Here is a 20,193-nt window from a genome sequence, read left to right as displayed (position 1 = left end):
CCTTTTGCATGTGCATGTACCCACCTTGACAGATAGTCATCAACACCTCCGCCTGCAGTGAGTACTATTCCTGGACACTGGATTACTGGAAAAGAATCATCTGATCTGATGAATCAAGGTTCCAGGTCCATCATGCCGATGAATGGATCCCATTTTCGATAGCGAGCACGTGAACAGCTGTAACTAGAATGTGTGGCCGGCGGTATCATGGTTTGAGGGATATTTTCATGGACATAATCGATATAGAGATTTATGCTTCTAGTTGTTAACTGGTCTTGTAGAACTGTTTCCACATCTGCACTCCGCATCCTTGTTGGGGTTACACACATGGATTTGTCGTCTTTCGAGGCTTTTGTTATCGAATTAAGAAACGGATTACAACAACGTATTTAGGAATAGAGTTAGAATTGCAGAATAGTCCAAAAGTTGAGAAAACAAGATGTTGTAATGAACTAATTGATATCTGGCAGACGAAGTGGGACAATTCTTCAACTGGGAGTAGTGACAAGATATTTTATTCCAAATGTGACATATATGTTAAAAGTGTTTTTCTATGAGAATGGACACTTCATTCTTGATAACTGGTCATGGATCGCTAAACGAGAAGTTGTTTCAGATGAGTTCGAGTTTCAGATTGGGTGTTACAGAATTATGTCTGTGTGGACTTAAGGAAAACTGGAAACATATGCTTTATGAGTGTACTCATTATACTGATTAACGCTTGCAACTCAATGTTATTTTAGTGATTTTTCTTTGGGAAAGGAAGAATATCTCCTTTTTAACAATAAGGTGTTCCAAAAATTGCAGGATTTTGCTTCTGCTTACAAGACGACAGATGCTTAGAGTTGGAAGAAGTAACATCTAAAGATTGACTATTTTATGCATGCATAGTATTGTCTCTCTCTCTCTCGCTCTCTCTTTTCTATTTTATTTTATTATTTTATTTATTATTTTTTTTCTATTTACACCACAAGTTTTTTTTCTTTTTAATTTTTTATTTTATTTCATTCTATTCTACATTTATTATTATTTTTTTAAAAATTTACACTACGGGATTTTTTTCCCTCCTCTGGAGTGGGCTCCCAGAGGAATTGGCCCACCTTTTGGCAACATCAGGTGAGTCAGAGTCTCGAATTGATATGGTACAAACTTTACTGAGGCTGGCCCACCTTTCCGTGGTTTGGACGAGTACCCTGAATCATCTCTCCAGGTGACTGATGCTTCTCGGCAGTCAAGTGGCCAGAAAAATAACAGAACATGTACACTGCTCACACAAATCTACACTACTCACATATCTGTTCCTTTTACAGTGGTACTGACCTTCACAGAGATTCTAAGCGGAGTTGAACTGACGTTCTAGGAGTCGTCACTTACAAAAACACATGTCCATATGGACATCACTGGATCCCTTCTTCCCAATAGAACACACTATTATCGACAGATGCCATCTCAGCCTTTTTGCGGACCGCGTTTTGCCTTAAATGGTGACCATGTAGCCAGATAGCACAGGACTCTTTCAACAAGACAATGCCCCATGTCATAAGTCCAGCATTGAGCAAAGTGGTTAGAGGACCATGTCCAAGCATTTCGTGTGCTCCCTTGACCGACAAATTCTCCCGATATCAATCCCATCGAACATTTGTGGGACGCAGTATTCACCAGTCCAAGCCAGTGCCTCGCAAATTTGTCAAACTCCATGACGTCCTTCTGTGCCCTCGTGGGTAGTACAGTTGGTAGGATCGCTGTCCTCCCCACGCTGGGTGGAAAAGACCTTCGTTCGAACCCTGTCGACAACGAGAGAATTTTTATGGGCCTTTTTCACAACGTGGCTGAGTTTGTCGGTCTCAGGCGAGGGAAGCAAGGTCTTTTTTTTCTCCCCGCATTTCGGAAGTTTTTTATCTAGCAAACAGAAAATCGACCAAGAAACACATGCAATTTACAGACAGTACAGTACCTTATACTTCAGCTTTGCGTCCACTAGACTGACTTGTACAAGTCTCCAAACCGAGCCCTCGTGGGTAGCACAGTTGGTAGGATCGCCGTCCTCCCCCCACCGGGTGAAAAAGACCTGAGTTCAAATCGCATCCATGACAGGAGGAATTTTTATGGGTGTTTTTCACAACGTGGCTGAGTTAGTCAGTCTCAGGCGAGTGTAGTATGGTTTCATTTCCCGAAAACTCAGGCTTTTTGTCCAGCAAACAGAAAATCGACTTGAGAACACACACATACAATTTACAGACAATATACATGGAGCAACATGCCCTTAGCCGCTGATGCTATTAAAACCCAACAACAACCTACAAATCTCCAAAACAACTTTCTTAGTCCCTAGCAACCGTGTTTGTCGAGTGATCATTACTTCATGATGTTATTCTGATGAGTATAGTAGCATAGTGTTTGGGTTGGCGTCATCGGTTGTTTTCCACAACCGCACCATAATTACTCTTGTGAAGAAATACAATCACTGTAAAAGCCAGAAAAAGTGTAGTGTGTTGATGTGCAGTATGTGTTGTGTTCTAACTATTTTGCCGAAGGGCCCTGAGTGGGACTCTACGCTGCCCGCTACCACCACTGGGAAGCGAGCCAGGCTGTCCACAATACTCGGGCTGCTCTTCGCCAGGGTAGGCTGGGCCACTGGTATAAAACCAGTGGCCTTGAATGTCATTGCCAAGAACGGCAGGTCAGAATGGAGTTTAAAAAAGTAAGCAGTCTGCAAGGAAGGGGTCCTACTAGAGTTTGGAGATTACTAGGAGAAGTGAGGCATGGTACTACCCCAGAGAGTAAAGTTACGGGACACAAGTGCAAACATGAAATCGCCATAAGAGGCCTGGCGGAAATCAATCGTACCCCCGAAGGGATTAGCAGATAATCCTGTCCCAGATGGGATTTACAGCTTGTCCTACCGCAAAATGGGGTACTGTTTACGTTTTCTTATGTCAATCTAAGTGAGGAATGTGGTTCCGTTCATCCCGCTATACTCATAGTCCAATTTAAATAGTAACAATATGGATGTTAGGGGTTTCAGTGAGTGTGCTGGTAAGTTCATTCTGCTGACAGTCAAGACCACTGTATGAAAATAGTGGCCTTGAATGTCATTGCCGTTGGTTTAAAGTTACAGGTTCGATGATAGTGGGATGTTGTTGTTTTGATTTTAGGAGTATTGGCGACTAAAGCCATGTTGCTCGTATATATTGTCCGTAAATTGCATGTGTTCCGAGGTCGATTTTCTGTTTAGCTGGATGAAAAACCCGAATTTCCTGGAAAAACCCGAATTTACTCAGCCACATTGTGAAAAATGCCCACAAAAATTCCTCCCGCCATCGACGAGATTCGAACTCAGGTCTTTTCCACTCAGTGTGGCGAGGATGGCAATCCTACCAACTGTGCTGCCCATGAGAGCACCTCATTTAAGATTCAAATAGCCTTTGGAAATAAATCTCAGCTGGACATCATTTTTTTTTTTTTTTTTGATATATCATCTGCTTATGATAAGCTGACTTAACAAGCATAGGGCAATGTTGAAAAAAAAAAAAAAATTGGTGAGCTGGGGTTAAATTTGAAAGTGTCTCCAACCTGCCCAGACATGATAGGAAAGAATACATGTTGAGAGCATTGTCAATCTCTTTGGCTCAGGAGAGACTATGCAAGGCTAATGGGGTAGAATGCAAGGATATTTGCTGGTGCTATCAAAGAAGTTAGTAGGTAGGAAAGCTGATAGCTTGAGGTGGGGAGAATGCACATAGTAATAGATTAGCTAGAGCTTTTGTCAAAGGTGAAAGTGATTCTTGCACTGCCTCTGTTGGCCCTAGTGGGTAGTACTGGGTGGAAAATACGGGAGTTCAAGTCCCGTTGATGACATGAGGAATTTATACAGGCCTATTTTCACAACATGGCTGAGTTAGTCAGTCTCAGGAGCGTGTAGCATGGTTTTCTCCCAGGAACTTGGGTTTTTCATCCAGCAAACAGAAAATCGACCACAGAACACACAATTTACAGATAGTATACACAGAGCAATATGGCCCTAGTTGCTACTGCTCCTAAAACCCTATAACAACAGCTTCTATTGGAACATGCAGCAGCCCAGAAAGCAAGGTGTTGGGGATATTAAACCCTGTGGTTGGTCATCATGGAACAAGTATATAGATGGGCTGTTAGGATAACTAAGACTAAGAACACATGCATGTATACTTGCACTACACTAATGCTAGAGCATATTAAATAAATTTGATGAATTTAAAGTACTCATTAAGTCATCAAATGCAGACACTGTAGTGATATGAGAGACACTTTGCCATTTAGATGTAAGGTATACAGGCCTTGAACATGGAGAGTGCAATGTATACATAAAAGACAGGAGGGGGAGGGTTTTGCTCTTGGCTAAGAAGCAAAATCTGAGGCAGCACATCCAGTTGATATGGATAGCCAGTGCAACCCCTGTTAACTGGATGACAGTTTGGTGTAGTATAAGCACTGAAGAAACAAAAACGAGAGGAGTGTTCTTGAAATAAATATTGTTGCAGCCGACAAAACATTAAAATAAGACTATTAAAAATATACAGTGAGAATAAAATAAGAAATATGGATAAGAATGTAATAAAAGAAAATATTCAGAAACTTTTTAAAGTTCAATAGTCCAACAGTCTCCTAGCAAAAGCAATCTCTAGCTGTGTAGGAATAGATGCGAACAGGGAGACCATGTTGAAGGAAACCATATCCTCATCTTCCAAAATATTAAAATCTTTAATGATTTTAATATTTTGGAAGGGATGGGATTACTGTTTCTGGTACATGGAGTAGAGATAAAACCTTTAAGACTTGTAGAGTCAAGAACAGCAGTGGGCACAGGAGTGGACTAACGTTGGTTGAGGCCCTGGGCACAGAAGAAAATATTGGGTCCCTTAAAAAAAAGAGAAAGACAGGGAAAATAAAAATACATGTTAACCATTTTTTTTAAATAAATAAAAAATATTATGTACTATTAATGTTTTATTTCCAATAAAATTTGAATATAATATATGTATAATATAATTAATAATAGCATAATAATAATCACAAAGTTTCGAACTAATAGTTGAACATATTAGTTTAACTATTAGTTGAACTAATATGTTCAACTAATTTGTTGGGGTTTTGCGTGGGCCCTTCAGAAGTCGGGGCCCAGGGCGTGGGCCCGCCGTTAAATCCGCCTCTGAGTGGGCATTTGAGAAAGAAGAAGAATAGTATGGGATGAGGTGCAAACTCGTAATGGGATTATGCTCAGGCTGGTATATATTACAGCCTTGGAGATGGTGAATGAGTTGACCATGACCCTATTCATAAATCTCATTATCCAGTAATCAATTGCCTGGAATCTGTTTACATATGACAGCGGAGCAGAACACCAGATTGGAGATGCGTAAGGTGCAAATAGTTGCAGGCACAGCTGGGTTTATATCATGACTACATCCATGTTGAGCAACCTTGTCAGTTCTTGTCGAATTGCCCACATCACCAAGTACATCTTTGTTGTCATGGTGTAAAAATGATTCTGATATATGGGGATCCTCACCCCAAGTCAAACCGAAATAGGTGTGAGACTGCCCTTTCTTTATCTGTTATCTGTTATGATAGGCTCCAATGTCATTCTTAATTTTATTTTTATAAAAAGTAATTTGAGCTGATTTGGATATGCTGATGTCCAGACCTATTTCCTGTATAATAGGCTACAAATCTGTTAATTAGGGTGGACACACACACACACACCCAAACAAGGGGCTTTAATTCAAAAAGCTAACTTTCTAACAACTTCTGATAGGTGTTGACCAGACTTCACCTCTATTCCTCCTGCAAAGCAGCTGTCAGAGGCAGTTTGAATGAGGCCATTTCGCTGACTATCTATTATGTCCCGACAGGTAGTCGGCATATTTAGCTGTGTCCCACCAAAAAAAATGCATAACTGCTTGTTAACTGAATACTGTTGTATGGTTGTTTCGAAATTAGTTATAACTCCTCTTGCCACTGGATGACTGCCCCAGAGTATAAAAAAAAGAGAAACTTGATGTTTAAATGGCCTAGATTTATTAATACTTTCATAAAATTGTAATATTAAAACACATTAATATGAACTGAGAAATGGATACACAAAATTTAAAGGATCTCCACATCTTTCATCTTTTTTATTTATAATTCTTATTGATTGTTCCACTTCTATTTCTAAATTCAGATTAAAAATTATGCTGGAAAGCTTATATAGAGTATATCCTTTTGGTAGTTTTTTCTAGGTAGTTAAGAGAAGTATCATTCTTAAAATAGTTTTCTGACACGATTTGATTTTAAGGATTTGATTATTTGAATGTTAAGTTTTTTCTCTTTTTTTGTTTTTTTGTAGATATGCAGCATCAGTGATTGCTGGGGTACTGGATTTTAAGAATTTAATTGATGAGTAGGTAATTTTTTATAAGCAAAATTAGCACTTAACACTGTTGATTTTATATAGCATCCAACTGCAACTTTTATTATTTGGAAGAGAATCAGTCATTGTAATATTCAGTTTTTTGATTAAGTTTATAGTTTTGCTCCTCAGCTGGAATATTCATTCTGTACTGTCACAAATTATACAGATTATACAAATTGTAGAATGTATATACACTGATTTGCTACTTCATTAAACATAAATATGTTTAATGAATATGTTTAATCCTTTTCATGAAATAGAGTGCTCCTTCAACATTATATTTTTGTACTGTGTGATAGCAAGTGGGCAGATACATTGAGATGCTGTTTGTGCAACTCAATGCAGAATGGGCAAGACAAAAATATCAGTAACTGAAACCTCGTCTGGGATTTTCAGGTATGACTGTATCTTAGATTGTAGAGATTAGTACAATTACCAAATAATATCTAGCCAATGGTGATCCTGGGATCAGAAACAGCTTGTTGCTGTGAGAGGCCAACAAAGGCTGATAAGACCTTTGCAGTGTAACAGAAAGGCTACTGCCGGTCAAATAACAATCCAGTACAGGTGATAACCAAAGAAGCCTTTCAGAGTACACAACTCACTGTACCTTGTCACAGATGGGATATTGCAGCCAAAGACCAAACCAAATTTCCACTCCTGTTGGAAAAAAAACAATATAGTATGGTACAGTGAGCTCAGAAGCACCAACACTGGACGGGTGCAGGGACTGGGAAACCATTGCTTGGTCTGACAAATCCCAGTCCCTGATGTTGGAAATACCAGAATGTGTTGAAAGAAAGTCCGTGGACCCATCGCGCAAGGTGTCAGCAATGCTGGCTGGTTTTGACGTAATTGTGAGGAAATGTTTTTCTATGGTGCAGCTCGGTTCCATGATATCACTGGAGCAACATTTGGATGCTACAAGTTATTCACAAGTTATTTCTGATTTGGCACATCCCCTTGTAGCTGCAGTGAAGGTTATCTATTCATGGATGGGTTTTCCCAGCAGGATAATGCACCATGTCAAAAGGCCAGAACTGCACAAAACTAGGTCCAGGAACATGAGAGTGAATTCAGCCTACTGCAATGGCCTTTCCAGTTACCAGATCTCAATTCAGTTGAGTATCTGTAGGATGAACACTTTGGAGTAGAGATTTGCAACAAATTTGGCTGTTCTGATAACTAAAACAGAACAACCAAATTTCAAATAGGGATATCTGCTCGCTATTAGGTAGGTATACCTAATAAAGTTGCCATTCGGTGTATTTAAGCACCATCATCAGCACATTCTTGGATTATTGGCTGTTTGGTAAGCAAATTTCTCAATCACACATAGGGAATCCACTTGTGGATGAAAGTTTCTTATGCTTGGGGCAAAAACTCTGAATAACTTAATTTACTTTTTATTAAAAAAAAAAAAAAGCTGTTTAATTCCTTTAAATAAGAAATCTACAGTTTATATAAGATAAATAATTACTGAAAATTTAATAATATTTGGTTATTCCTTAGGCGTACACTGACACCAGAGATGATGCATGGCCAGCCTCTTGACATGAATCAATATCTGAAGATGTTTTCTACCTGCCGCATTCCTGACCACATATGTGACCGACAAGTATTTCATGGCCTCAGACCAAATCCACCTCATCATATTGTTGTAATACATAATAATCATGTAAGGATTAAAATTATAATTTGATTTTTGTGAAGCAGCTAAATAAATACATAATAAACATGTAAATGATACTTAGTATGTATTCACAAAGAATATTTTCCAAGTGAATGTGTTTCTTTTAGCATTTCCTTCAGAGGAAGAGGCCATTTTCCCTTTTGCCTTTGAGAGACGCCATTTTCTGCTATCATCTTTGTGCCTTTATTACCCTACTTTCACTTCATTGTGTGCACACTTAATGGTGCTTCCTTGAATCCTCACTATATGCTTATTTAACAATATGTTAAAGAACATAAATGCAGAAATAAGAAAAATGGTGAATTGGTCTAGTGAAGCGGTGTCCAATCTATGGCCTGTGAACAACCCCAGGGGCTCACATCTGTTGAGTATAGGCTTGGCACACCCAGGGTACTGAGCTGGATAATCATCATTCTTCTCTTTCTTGATGAATCCCCTCTACTTCTGACTCTTGTTCTCTCTCTCTCTCTCTCTCTCTATCTCAGGGTAATTCAGAAATTTTTTTTGGCTGGTGCAGCATAAGTCTCAGGCTTCCTTGCACCATATGGCTAATGATAATAATAATAATTTTTATATGGCTCGTGCAGAAAGTGAACTAAAAAGCATTTTTATTTTGTTAATTATAAAAATTATTTGTTTATTATTTCATGTTTTAATGTCGAAAGCCATGGTTGACTTTCGATATTAAAACAAGTGGAAATAAACAAATTTAAAAGACTGTGGAGCTCATTGCAGCGAATATGTGAAAGTGTTGAAGTTACGAAGCCATGTGTTGGTGTCACGAATTCTGTTTCTTTTATCTACTTTTTGTATCAAACATGCACATACCCGACCAGAATCGTCTATATATACGAGATGCCATCAAAATGTTCCCTAACTGCAATTATGGCACACCTTCTGTTTGATTTTAGTGGCGGTGCAAAAGTATATGTGCAGTACACTTCATTAAAAATATAACATACTAATTTTTCTCGAATCACTCAGTGCGGCCCGCGAAACAATCTAACTCTGAATATGACCCCTGTATGGGGAAAAGGCTGTACACCACTAGTCTAGTGTAATCCAAAGCAGCAGATGCTAAACTTAGGCAAAGCAGGGATAAGGGGAGAGGAAAAGGAATTAAAGAACATGAGGGATAAGTGAGAAACTTAAAAAACATGAGAGAAACAGAAGTAAAGATAATAGATAACTAATAAAATATGAATAATAAAAATACATAATTAAATAAAAACAACCTGATGAGAATGTTGCCACACAACTTACAAAACCAGCCTCTCATCAGGTGCCAATTGCAAGCAAAATACCAACAGCATATCTTCATTTCTGATGTAAATCTCAAGCCAATGGGTAAAAAAGGTATAAACATAAATGGGAATGATTAATCTACATTGCTATATTTCTAAATTCTCTATATATTTCATGTCATTGCTTCTATATCCCTTTATACTTCTCTGAGCTACTTTTATTTACGTTTTCAAATCTTTTTACTTTAACTAATATTAGGCTAAAATATTGTCTCTAGAAATTTCTGTTATTATTAATTTCATCTCATTGTGTCATCTGTAAATTTCACAAGCCATTTTCTAAAATATCCCCTTTTAATACTAATTATTTTACATCTTCCTTTAATTTTGTAATTAAAATTTTTTTGATTTTGGTAACAAAATTTGTTATTTTCTTTTATGTTCATGCTTTTTACCCATCAACTTGTGGTTTACATCAGAAATGAAGACATGATTTTGATATTTTGCTTGCAATTCCAGCCATTGGCATCTGACAAGAGGCTGGTTTTGCAAGTTGTGGCGACATCCTCATTTGATAATTTTTTATGTAATTATGTATTTATATTATGCATCTTTTATTAGTTATGTATTATCTTCACTTTCTGTTTCTCTCACTTCCCCCTCTTGTTCTTTTATTCCTTTTCCTCTCTCCTTATACCTGAAAACAATATATGTATTTCAGATGGTCAGTTAGTATTAGTAATGGGAAATGATGCAAGGAAGTAAGCTTATATAGCATCAGCCAAAAAAAACAAAAAAACAAAACACCTCATTACTTCATCCCCTCTAATAATTTGTTTAATTCTTCCTTAATTTAATTCAAACTATCCATTTTCACAAGCCAGATGAAAAATTTCCAATAATCAGTTATTCTCTGGCTGAAATGAAATTTTCACTTTCAGATTCATTGCCTTATGTGTATCATACAAGAAAGAGTAAAGCTGTCATATTATTTGAGGGATGCACTGATGAAGTGTGTATGTGTGTGTGTGTGTTTTTAACAGGAATAAACTTCCTGTTAGCAGGAAGTTTATTCCAGTGTTTTCACAGATGCAGATGGTGCAAGTCTGATGAATAAATATGGGATTCTATACTCCACAGATTTCCAGCTGTGGGAGGGGGGTGTGTCAGTGGTGTATCCAAGTATCATTGTAGGGGAGGGCATGGAGACCAAGGCCTGGAATCATCGTAAGGGGGGCATGGAGACCAGTGCTCAGAATCATTGTAAGAGGGGCATGGAAATCAGGGCTTGGAATCATTGTAAGAGGGGGTCACGGTGACAAGGTTTTTGAGTTTTTTTTTTGTAGAACGCCTTCTGCGTTCTTTTTCTTTAATTTCAAATTTTTGGTTAAGCAGGCATATGCCACCTCTGCCCACCCCTGAATATGCCCCTGGGGTGCATGGAAATTTCATGTCATGCATTTTTGACCATGGCTGATTCATAGTCACTTAAATGCATTTATTACTCCTTGAATGATGTACAGAATCATGGGCGCCGGCAGGATATTTTGCAAGGTGGTGCATGTGGGAATAAATTTTTTGTTCACCAATTTTTCAAATACATGCAATATTTTAATGAACTCAAGTTTGACTGATTTACTTGTACAGCCAAGCCAATGTTTCGTGATCGATGGATGAAAGTACTTGTATTTTGAAAGAAAGAATTTAATTGTTTTAATGTTTCAATAAATTAATGAAAATATTAAAAATTGTGTATTACTTCGAAATCCAGAGGTGGTGCACTTGCATCATGCTGCTGGCACGTGTGGTTCAGAAATAGAAAGTAATCTGGAACTCGTATCAATGGGTAAAATTTCTTTCTTTATAAAATTCTTGCAGGACTGTCGTGTCCTTTAATTTGTTTTTCTGCCAAGTAGGATTTAAAATGCATAGATAATATAACTGTCTTAATTCTCACAGCAGAACAAAGTTAATTTTGTAATCAGTTGCCCTGGTATTGCACTAGTTTAAAACAGATGACTACTCCAAGAGGGTAATTGGTTATTTGTAAGACTGTCATGAGAGTTTATTTCTGGACCAAATGATCTCTTGTGAGATAGCAGATGATCTCCAGTAATGACAAGCAGACAAAACAGACGTAAAGAAATTGTTGAATGGGAGCTACCATGCAGTATATTAAACCAATATTTCAAAGTTGTAATATATCTAAACCTATCTGCAGAAAGTATTGCAATACGAGGAAATCTCATCACCGCTATCAATCCACCTACTGCCTGTGAAAACAAACGAAAGAAGGTAGATATTATAAACATTGACAGATGTAATTAAGTTCAGTTGTGAGCACTTGACATTGATTAAAATGGACTCCTCTGAAACTATTCAACCATTAGCTAATCTTTCTAAAATCTAGAAAATTTTAAAACACTGCAAATCTGAATAGCAAAAATTTTTTGAGTGGTTGTGAGGTCTATAAATGCTCAGATCTCAAGGAAAAGCAAGTAGGACTGTAGTTGAGTGAGACACCAGGAGAGGCTCATCTTAACCTAGAAAAATTTAAGCCTCCCCTAAGCCCAACACCAAAATAAATCAAAGAAGACTGATCATGTTTTGCTTTGACTCTGGAGGTGCAATGTGTGTGAATAAGACACTCACTGTCAGCCTTTATTTCCCAAACATCATCACTCACTGTTTAACTTATAATGGACTTTTTGTATTTTCCTCTATGTCTAGTAATTTCTGGTAACTGGCATTCTTTAAACTTTGTGCTAAATTAGTCCAGTTACCAACTGTTTTTAATTCTGTTTATGAATATTTCTAAACCTTTTTGTGAGCCAATATAGTATAACTTAATGGCAGCTTTGAGAATATTTGGCTCCGAAGTTATTACATATTAACCCATGTTCTCTGTTTTAACTAGAATGAACCTAGCACCAAGTCATGTCACAAGTGAATGGCTAGTTTAATTCTATTTATATTTAAGAAGGAACGTACAAAGCCAGTCAAGGTGGACATTCTTGACAAATCAGACAAATATGTGCATACAACTATTTATCCATTCATAAAATTTTTTTTGCATTTTCAATCATTGAACCTAATGCCCTAGGGGCTCACATTTGCTGAGTATGGGCTTGGCACACCCAGGGTCCTGAGCTGGATATAGCTAATAATAATAAATAATAATAATAACGTAGTACCGTTACTCACATATATATTTATCATTATGCCAGTATTTCATTTATTAATAACTAAGGTTTTATTATTTCACCGGTAGTAATCACATTATATTTCCTAATTTTTGATAATTAAATAAATTAATCTTTAATAAGAAATCAGAGCAAATCTGGAGCCCAAATGGTTCATTTGAATTCGTTGTTAAAGAGCTGTTGTTGTTGTTATTTGGTTTTTAGGAGCATTAGCAACTAAGGCCATATTGCTCAGGGAATATGCGGTGGTCATTCCCTGACCTTTCCGCATCTGGTGGTGACAGGTTCAAACCCCGGTCTAATCAAGAAGCGTGTGCTATGCACTGCTGCTCCTTCCCACCTGGCTACGGAGGCGCCTTGTTAAAGAGCAGAGAGGATTCTCATCTAGTTGCTATACATCTGGACCCTCTTTAAACATACTGGCATCATGCTGAACTGATGTGGTTTTGATGCTGTTATCCACAAATGGTGCATCAGGGTGGCTTTAATGGGGTTGGGGGAAAATTTATTATTTTATTTTATGGTTAAAAGTAATTTATGCTACTATCAGTGTAAAATTCTGTTCTCTTAATAAAAATAAAAATAAAAATAAAAATAAATCCAAATGTACGAAGAAATGTGTCTATATATATCACTAAAAAATTAAAAGTACTTTTGTAGTTAATGTCTTTACTTAAAATACTTTACTTTTCTTTTAATATATTCTCAAATTCAAATTGTAACTGCTCATTTTTCAGTTTTTTAGGATGAATGTATATGATAATAATGGTAAATCTTTAAATGAGGGACAGCTATTAATGCTGCTGAAGATGATTGTAGAAAAATCAAAAACACCAGCTGTTCCTGTGGGAGTTCTTACAACTTTGAGTAGGGATAAATGGAAAAAAGCTCATGATTGCCTCCTTACAGGTAACTGTTTAACAATTTTTTATATAAATCTGCCAAATGTAACTTAATCATTTTCCTTTTTGATCATTCATATTCATACATACATCTCTCACTCATACAACACACACTTTCATTGATATAGTCAATAGATATCCTTATAGGCTAGAACCTTAGGATAACTATTGCGGCTGTGCAACTCTCCCCAGTCTATATCCACCCACTCTCACAAATACCGAACCCAAACACTTAATACAGTATTATAACATTGTTAGAATTTTTTTTTTATTTTGTTTAGGAAAGTTCAGAAATGTATTACTTATTTCTTAATAGTGAACTAATATTAACTATACTTGTAAAATGGTATTCTAATAAAAACAAACAACCTTAATTTTTCTTTTTGCTTAATTAGATGAAATCAATAGTAAAGCTTTGGTATCCATAGAAGAAGCTATATTTGTCTTGTGTCTTGATAAAACCATAGTCCCTGAAATTTCTTCAAAGGAGCCTACACACAATCTATATCATGTATCTCATGGACAAGGATCTGCCTGGAATGGAGGTAATAGATGGTATGACAAGAATATTCAGGTACTTGAACTTTTACTTTATACATGTAATACATTCACAAAAACTGTAGAGTGCTTTTCAACTGCTTGAAATTAGTATAGTATTAGTATTATTGTTATTATTGGGAAAAAAATGCAAGTTTATACAGATTATCTAGAAAAAAAAAAACTTTTATCGACACTACACTTCCCCAACATTAGGTGGAAGTTTATTCCCATAATCGGTTACTCTCTAGCTGATTATAGGAATATTTCAATTTGAATTACATAAGACACTATACTGTACTGTACTCTACAAGTAAAAAAAAAAAAAATCTTGATTGGTTGGGATGAATTATGTTTCATTTCTGATAATATTAGCTATTATTTTCTTTCCTATCAGATGCACTTTATTTCAATAAAACTCATTTAACGGCATATTAGGTGTTATGCACGTATTCAGGAAATTACAAATGAATATACAAACACCATTGCTTGTATGTACTCATCTGTTATTAAAACCCACTTTAAATTTCCCTGCTTTGAATACATTAATTCTTCCCCCTGCCACACACACATTAGCATTAATAGAAGCATACGATGCAAGAAAGCAACCTTATGCAGCATCAGCCAAAACAACCCTCCCATTTCACCCCTCTGTTTGTTCCAAATGCCTGTCCAACTTAGCCTTAAATTTATTTAGGCTATCAACTTCCACAACAAAAGATGGAAGTCTGTTCCACCAAACAACTACCTGCTGGCTAAAGGAAAATTTCCGCACATCATTCTACAACTGTCTTTCCTCAGTTTGAATCTATGTCTCCTCATGTTCTTAATCTGAGCAAGAGGAAGCATCCCATCATCATGAGATAGTTGCAAACAAAGGTATAATGCGAGTAGGAGTAATCTACAGACCAGGTGATTGTGAAGATTATGACGAAAGCCTCTACATGCAAATGGAATGGGCAAGTAAGCGTCAATGTCTTATTATGGGTGATTTCAATTTGCCTCTAATTGATTGGAGTAAATGAGAAGGAAACTCGACATGAGGAACAAAATTTTTAAATAAACTAGATGACTGTTATTTGTATCAACATGTCAGGGAAAGTACTAGAGAAAAGAATATCCTAGACCTCATCATCACCCATGAATCAGATGACATAACAGGGCTGACAGTAGAGGGACCAGTAGCAGGAAGTGATCACGGAATTCTACGGTGGATGATGATGAGAGAAGTAGCAGTAGTAAAAGGCAAAGGAATGGGTTTTAATTTCAGAAAAGGAAATTACGATGCCTTAAGGTACTACATGGCCTCTATTAACTGGGTAGATATCGCACAGAGAATGAATACAATTGAACTGTGGTATGCTTTTAAAACATTAATCACAGATGCCTTAAATGCATATTTACCATTAAAAAAATACTCCACGAGGAGGGTTCCAAGTTGGATGAATAGTGAAGTTGCCACATTATTTGAGCAGAAAAAGGTGGCATGGAAAGATTACAGAGCAATAAAAAGTACTGAAGCCTATAACAGCTACAAGATGATCTGTAATAGAGCCACAGAAAAGGTTCGACAGGCAAAGGCAGTTTATGAGAAATCACTAGCAAACAGAGCAAAGAGGGGGGAATAAGGAATTCTTCACATATATATAAATGCCAAGAAGAGCAGGACAAACCAGATTGGACCTTTACGTACGGGAAAGGGGATAGTATTAAATACACCAGCTGCCATTGCAGATGAACTCAACAGTTATTTTGCATCGATATTTACAAATGAAAAACCTTTTGTGGCAATGGGAAATTGTGGGAGCGAAGTTGAAAAATATGCAATTAATGATATTGAAATTTCACAAGATTATTTAATGAAAACGTTTTCGAGCCTACAGGCCAGTAAGGCTCCTGGAGTTGATGGAATATACCCTATAATCTTAAGGGAGGTGGCAAGTGAGTGCATTGAGGCTAATTATGCGAGCATCACTAGACTCTGGGGAGATTCTCTTGGATTGGAAAAGTGCCAATGTATCTCCCATACATAAGGGTGGCTCTAAGAGTGAATTGGGAAATTATCGACCTGTCAGTCTGACTTCAGTGGTAGGGAAAATCATGGAGGCAATGATCAAGGGTGGAATTCAGGATGATTTGGATCGAATTGAAATTCTCAAGGATACTCAGCATGGTTTTGTAAAGGGAAAATCATGTTTAACAAATCTGGTTCGCTATTTTGAAAGAGTCACTCACGAGCTGGATTTAGGGAATAATTTTGACATTGTTTATTTAGATTTCAGCAAAGCTTTTGACTCAGTCCCACATGAGCAGTTGCTTTATAAGCTGGAACAGGTTGGAATCACTAGGAAAATCCTTAGATGGATAGCAGGATGGCTTCAGGTCAGGAGGCAGAGGGTTGTGATAAATGGCTATTCCTCAGATTGGGTTGATGTAAGAAGTGGGGCTCCCAAGGATCAGTATTAGGACCACTGTTGTTTTTAATTTTCATAAACGACATTGATGAAAGGATAGAGGGTGTGATGTCTAAATTTGCAGATGATGTTAAAATTGGTAGAGTAGTTAATGATCACTGTCAAGCTGAGCTTCTTCAGAGAGACCTAGATAGACTTCAGGAATGGTCAGAAAAATGGCAGCTATGCTTTAATCCAACAAAGTGTAAGGTATTACATCTGGGAAACAGTAATCCCAAAATAACTTATTCACTTGGTGGAGTTCAACTAAACCCAGTACTGGAGGAAAGGGATTTGGGTGTTACGATATGGTCAGACATGAAATTCTCTGAGCATTGCAAACAGGTTGCAAGGAAGGTCCATGGTGTTCTATCGATGATCTATCGAACTTTTGCAAGTAGAGATAGGAACGTGATAATCCCATTATATAAGGCCTTTGTTCCCGTTAGACCACACTTGGAATACTGTGTTCAAGTATGGAGACCGCACCTAAAGAAAGACACCGAGCTTCTTGAAAGGGTGCAAAGACGGGTAACTCACCTGGTGAGATCGGCAAAAAGGGGTCCTTATGAAGAAAGACTTAGAATATGTGGGTTGCAGAGTTTGGAAACTAAACACCTTAGAGGAGATTTGATTGAGGTGTTTAAGGCTCTGAGAGGCATCAGTAAAATGAATGAGGAGGAAATTTTCAAGATTATAAATGATGCTAGAACTAGGGGCCATAAATTCAAGTTACAGGGGGAAAATGTTTAGATTGGACTGCAGGAAGTTTTATTTCAGCCAGCGAGTTATAAATTACTGGAATAGGTTGCCTACATGGGTGGTAGAGGCTGACAGTTTGGGGAAATTCAAAGGTCATCTGGATAGTACCTTCAGGGCAGGGAAGTGCATAGGATGACAGGTTTAATTTCCTTTTCTTTTATTAATTTTTTTTTTTTATCATTGTTTTATTCGTTTTTTTTTTTTTTTTTTGGCTGGTGCAGCATAAGCCCTAGGCTTTCTTGCACCCATTACTAATACTAATACTAATCACTAATACATTCAGATTGCTCAACCCATTCAAGGCCTTATACACCTCAATCAGATCATCTCACATGTGCCTACTCTCCAGGTGCTGCAATCTGCAGAACTTAAACCTTTCTTGGTAAGAGCATCCCTTTGTTCCCGTTACCAACCTTGTTGCCCTTCTTTGTACTCATTCTAGCAACTCTACATCCTTCCTAAAATGAGGCCTCCAGACCTGTACACGGTACTCGAGGTGTGGCCTGACCATTGCCTTGTACAATGGGATAATCAGCTCCCTGTCCCTGAGAGCAAAATTCCTATATATCATTGACAAGACTCCATGACCTGCCCTGTTCAGTGAACTTCATATCTGACTGCACAATTATCCCCAGGTATTTTTTCATTTTCCACTTCCCTGAGTGTAGTACCACACAGTTGGTACGTTTCTCTTCGGTTATTGCTACCTATATGCAGTACTTTGCATTTGTCAATGTTAAATTTCAGTTGCTACTTCTCAGCCCGTTTGCCCAACTTATCTAGATTCAGTTGGAGTAGCATACTGTCTTTACTGTCATTAACAATCCTGCCAATTTGTATCATCTGCAAATTTGTATCATCTTAAGCCTAATATACCTTCATCAATATCATTAATACACAAAACAACAATGGGCCCAGTGCCGAACCCCACTCATAACGTTCGTCCATGAAGAGCAGTGTCCATTGATTTCCACTCTCTGTCGTCTTCCACTCAACAATCCCTTTATGCATTGTAGCAACTTACCCTTAATGCCATACCACTCCAATTTGTACAGAAGTCTTCCATGTGCAATAGTATCAAAAGCTTTCCTGAAATACAAGTACTGTATATGATATCAAAATTATTTTTTGCATCCAGTTCCTTTTTGACCACATCGCAGTATCCAATCAAATTGGTCAAAGAAGACCTCCTTTTAATAAACCCATGCTGTGTCTTAACTATTACTGCTGTCTTGTCTAGATGATCCTGCAATGCTTCTAGTAACTCCATTATTTTCCCTGCAACACAAGTTAAACTAACAGGTCTATAAAGGGCACTACAACGCTAAGTGTGCCAGTAAGCCAAATCAAATTTAATCCAAAGGTCGAAGACTTTTGGATTCTGCAAGTTTAGACATTACACCCTGTATCCCTTCATAGATGTCATTTAAGAAAATCAAAAACAACAGTGGTCCCAATACTGATCCTTGGGGAACCCCGCTTCTTACATTAACCCAATCTGAGGAATAATCATTTATCACAACCTCCTGCCTGGTCCCCTAAAGCCATCGTGCTATCCATCTAAGGATTTTCCCTATGATTTCAGCCTGCTCTAACTTATAAAGTAACTGCCCATGTGGAACTGAGTAAAATGCTTTGCTGAAATCTAAGTACACAATGTAGAAATTATTCTCTAAATCCAGCTCAAGAGTGACCGGCCAAAATGGCTAACCAGATTTGTGTTAAACATTATTTTCCCTTTACAAAACCATGCTGTGTATCCTACAGAATTCCATTTCCATCTAAATGATCCTGAATTCCACCCTTGATCATTGCCTCCATAATTTTCCCTACTGCTGAAGTTAGACTGGCCGGTCGGTAATTTCCCGTTACACTCCTAGAACCGCATTTATGTTCCAATTTACACCAATCCAACGGAATCTCTCCTGAGTTCAGTGATGCTCTCATAACTAGCCTTAATGGTTCAATGCAATGCACTCACTTGCCGCCTCCTTTAAGATTATAAGGTATATGCCATCAACCACAGGAGCCTTACTCGCCTGTGGGCACGAAAGTTTTCTCATTGAATCACTGGCGACTCCGTAGCCAGGTGGGCAGGAGCATCAGTGCGTAGCACACGCTTCTTGATTAGACCGGGGTTCGAGCCCGTGACCACCAACTATGGAGGATGCGGAAAGGTCAGGGAATGACCACCGCATATCCCAGGAGCAATATGGCCTTAGTTGCTAATGCTCCTAAAAACCAAATAACAAACAATTAAATCACCATGTGAAATTTCAACATCATTAATTACATTTTTTTCAACTTAACTCCCATAATTTCTCATTGACGTGAAGGGTTTTTCTTCTGTAAATATCGATGCAAAGTAACTGTTGAGTTCATCTGCAACATCAGTTGGGTATCTAATACTATCCCACTCAATTACATATGCGTCCGATCTGATTTGTTCTTCTCTTCTTTGCATTTATATATATGAAGAATTCCTTAACTGCACTCTTTGCTCTCTTCTTTATTCCTTATCCCCCACTCTTTGCTCTCTCCCAGACTCAGTAAAGATACTATAGTGAAAATTATACTTCGCTGAATAAAACGTCTTTCTCCTTCAGTAAATGATGAACATAATTCAACCATGGAAGACCAACGTGGAACAGAACATCAGTGTTCCGCAAATTCTTTCCAAAATAAGAAATTGTCTGACTCCAATGAGATTTTAAAAGATGAACTTGAGTTGGAAATTAATGAAATACTTCTAACTGTTTTTGCTAAAAAAGTTCAAAGCCTAGAAAATATGGACTGATATCCTCTACGATTATCTCAGTACCAGAATAGAATCCGAAAGGGCGTTTTCTGCCGCTAATAAAATACTGTATGTATCAAAATTAGATCCATTTTAAATGATCATACTATTGATTGCTTATGTTTCTTAAGAGCTCACTTTATTCGGACAGGTAGTGTGGATGCTTAAA

The 20,193-nt window shown here is 37.5% G+C and overlaps 1 protein-coding gene across 1 annotated transcript in view; it reads left to right on the top strand.

The window, feature by feature from the left end:
• The window catches only part of LOC150087739 (carnitine O-acetyltransferase-like), a 93,640-nt gene that overhangs the window by 43,882 nt on the left and 29,565 nt on the right, over positions 1-20,193 (top strand). The window contains exons 5-8 of the mRNA XM_090369862.1: positions 6,368-6,421; positions 7,946-8,111; positions 13,311-13,482; positions 13,871-14,049. Of these exons, the coding sequence (XP_090225988.1) occupies positions 6,368-6,421; positions 7,946-8,111; positions 13,311-13,482; positions 13,871-14,049 (571 nt within the window). The remainder of the gene's footprint in view (positions 1-6,367; positions 6,422-7,945; positions 8,112-13,310; positions 13,483-13,870; positions 14,050-20,193) is intronic.

This window comes from Mastigoproctus giganteus, chromosome 3 (genome assembly GCF_048544385.1).
Source record: "Mastigoproctus giganteus isolate SK-2022 chromosome 3, ASM4854438v1, whole genome shotgun sequence".
Taxonomy (NCBI): domain Eukaryota; kingdom Metazoa; phylum Arthropoda; class Arachnida; order Uropygi; family Thelyphonidae; genus Mastigoproctus; species Mastigoproctus giganteus.
The sequence above is the reverse complement of the archived record's forward strand: the minus strand, read 5'-3'. Positions and strand labels throughout refer to the sequence as shown.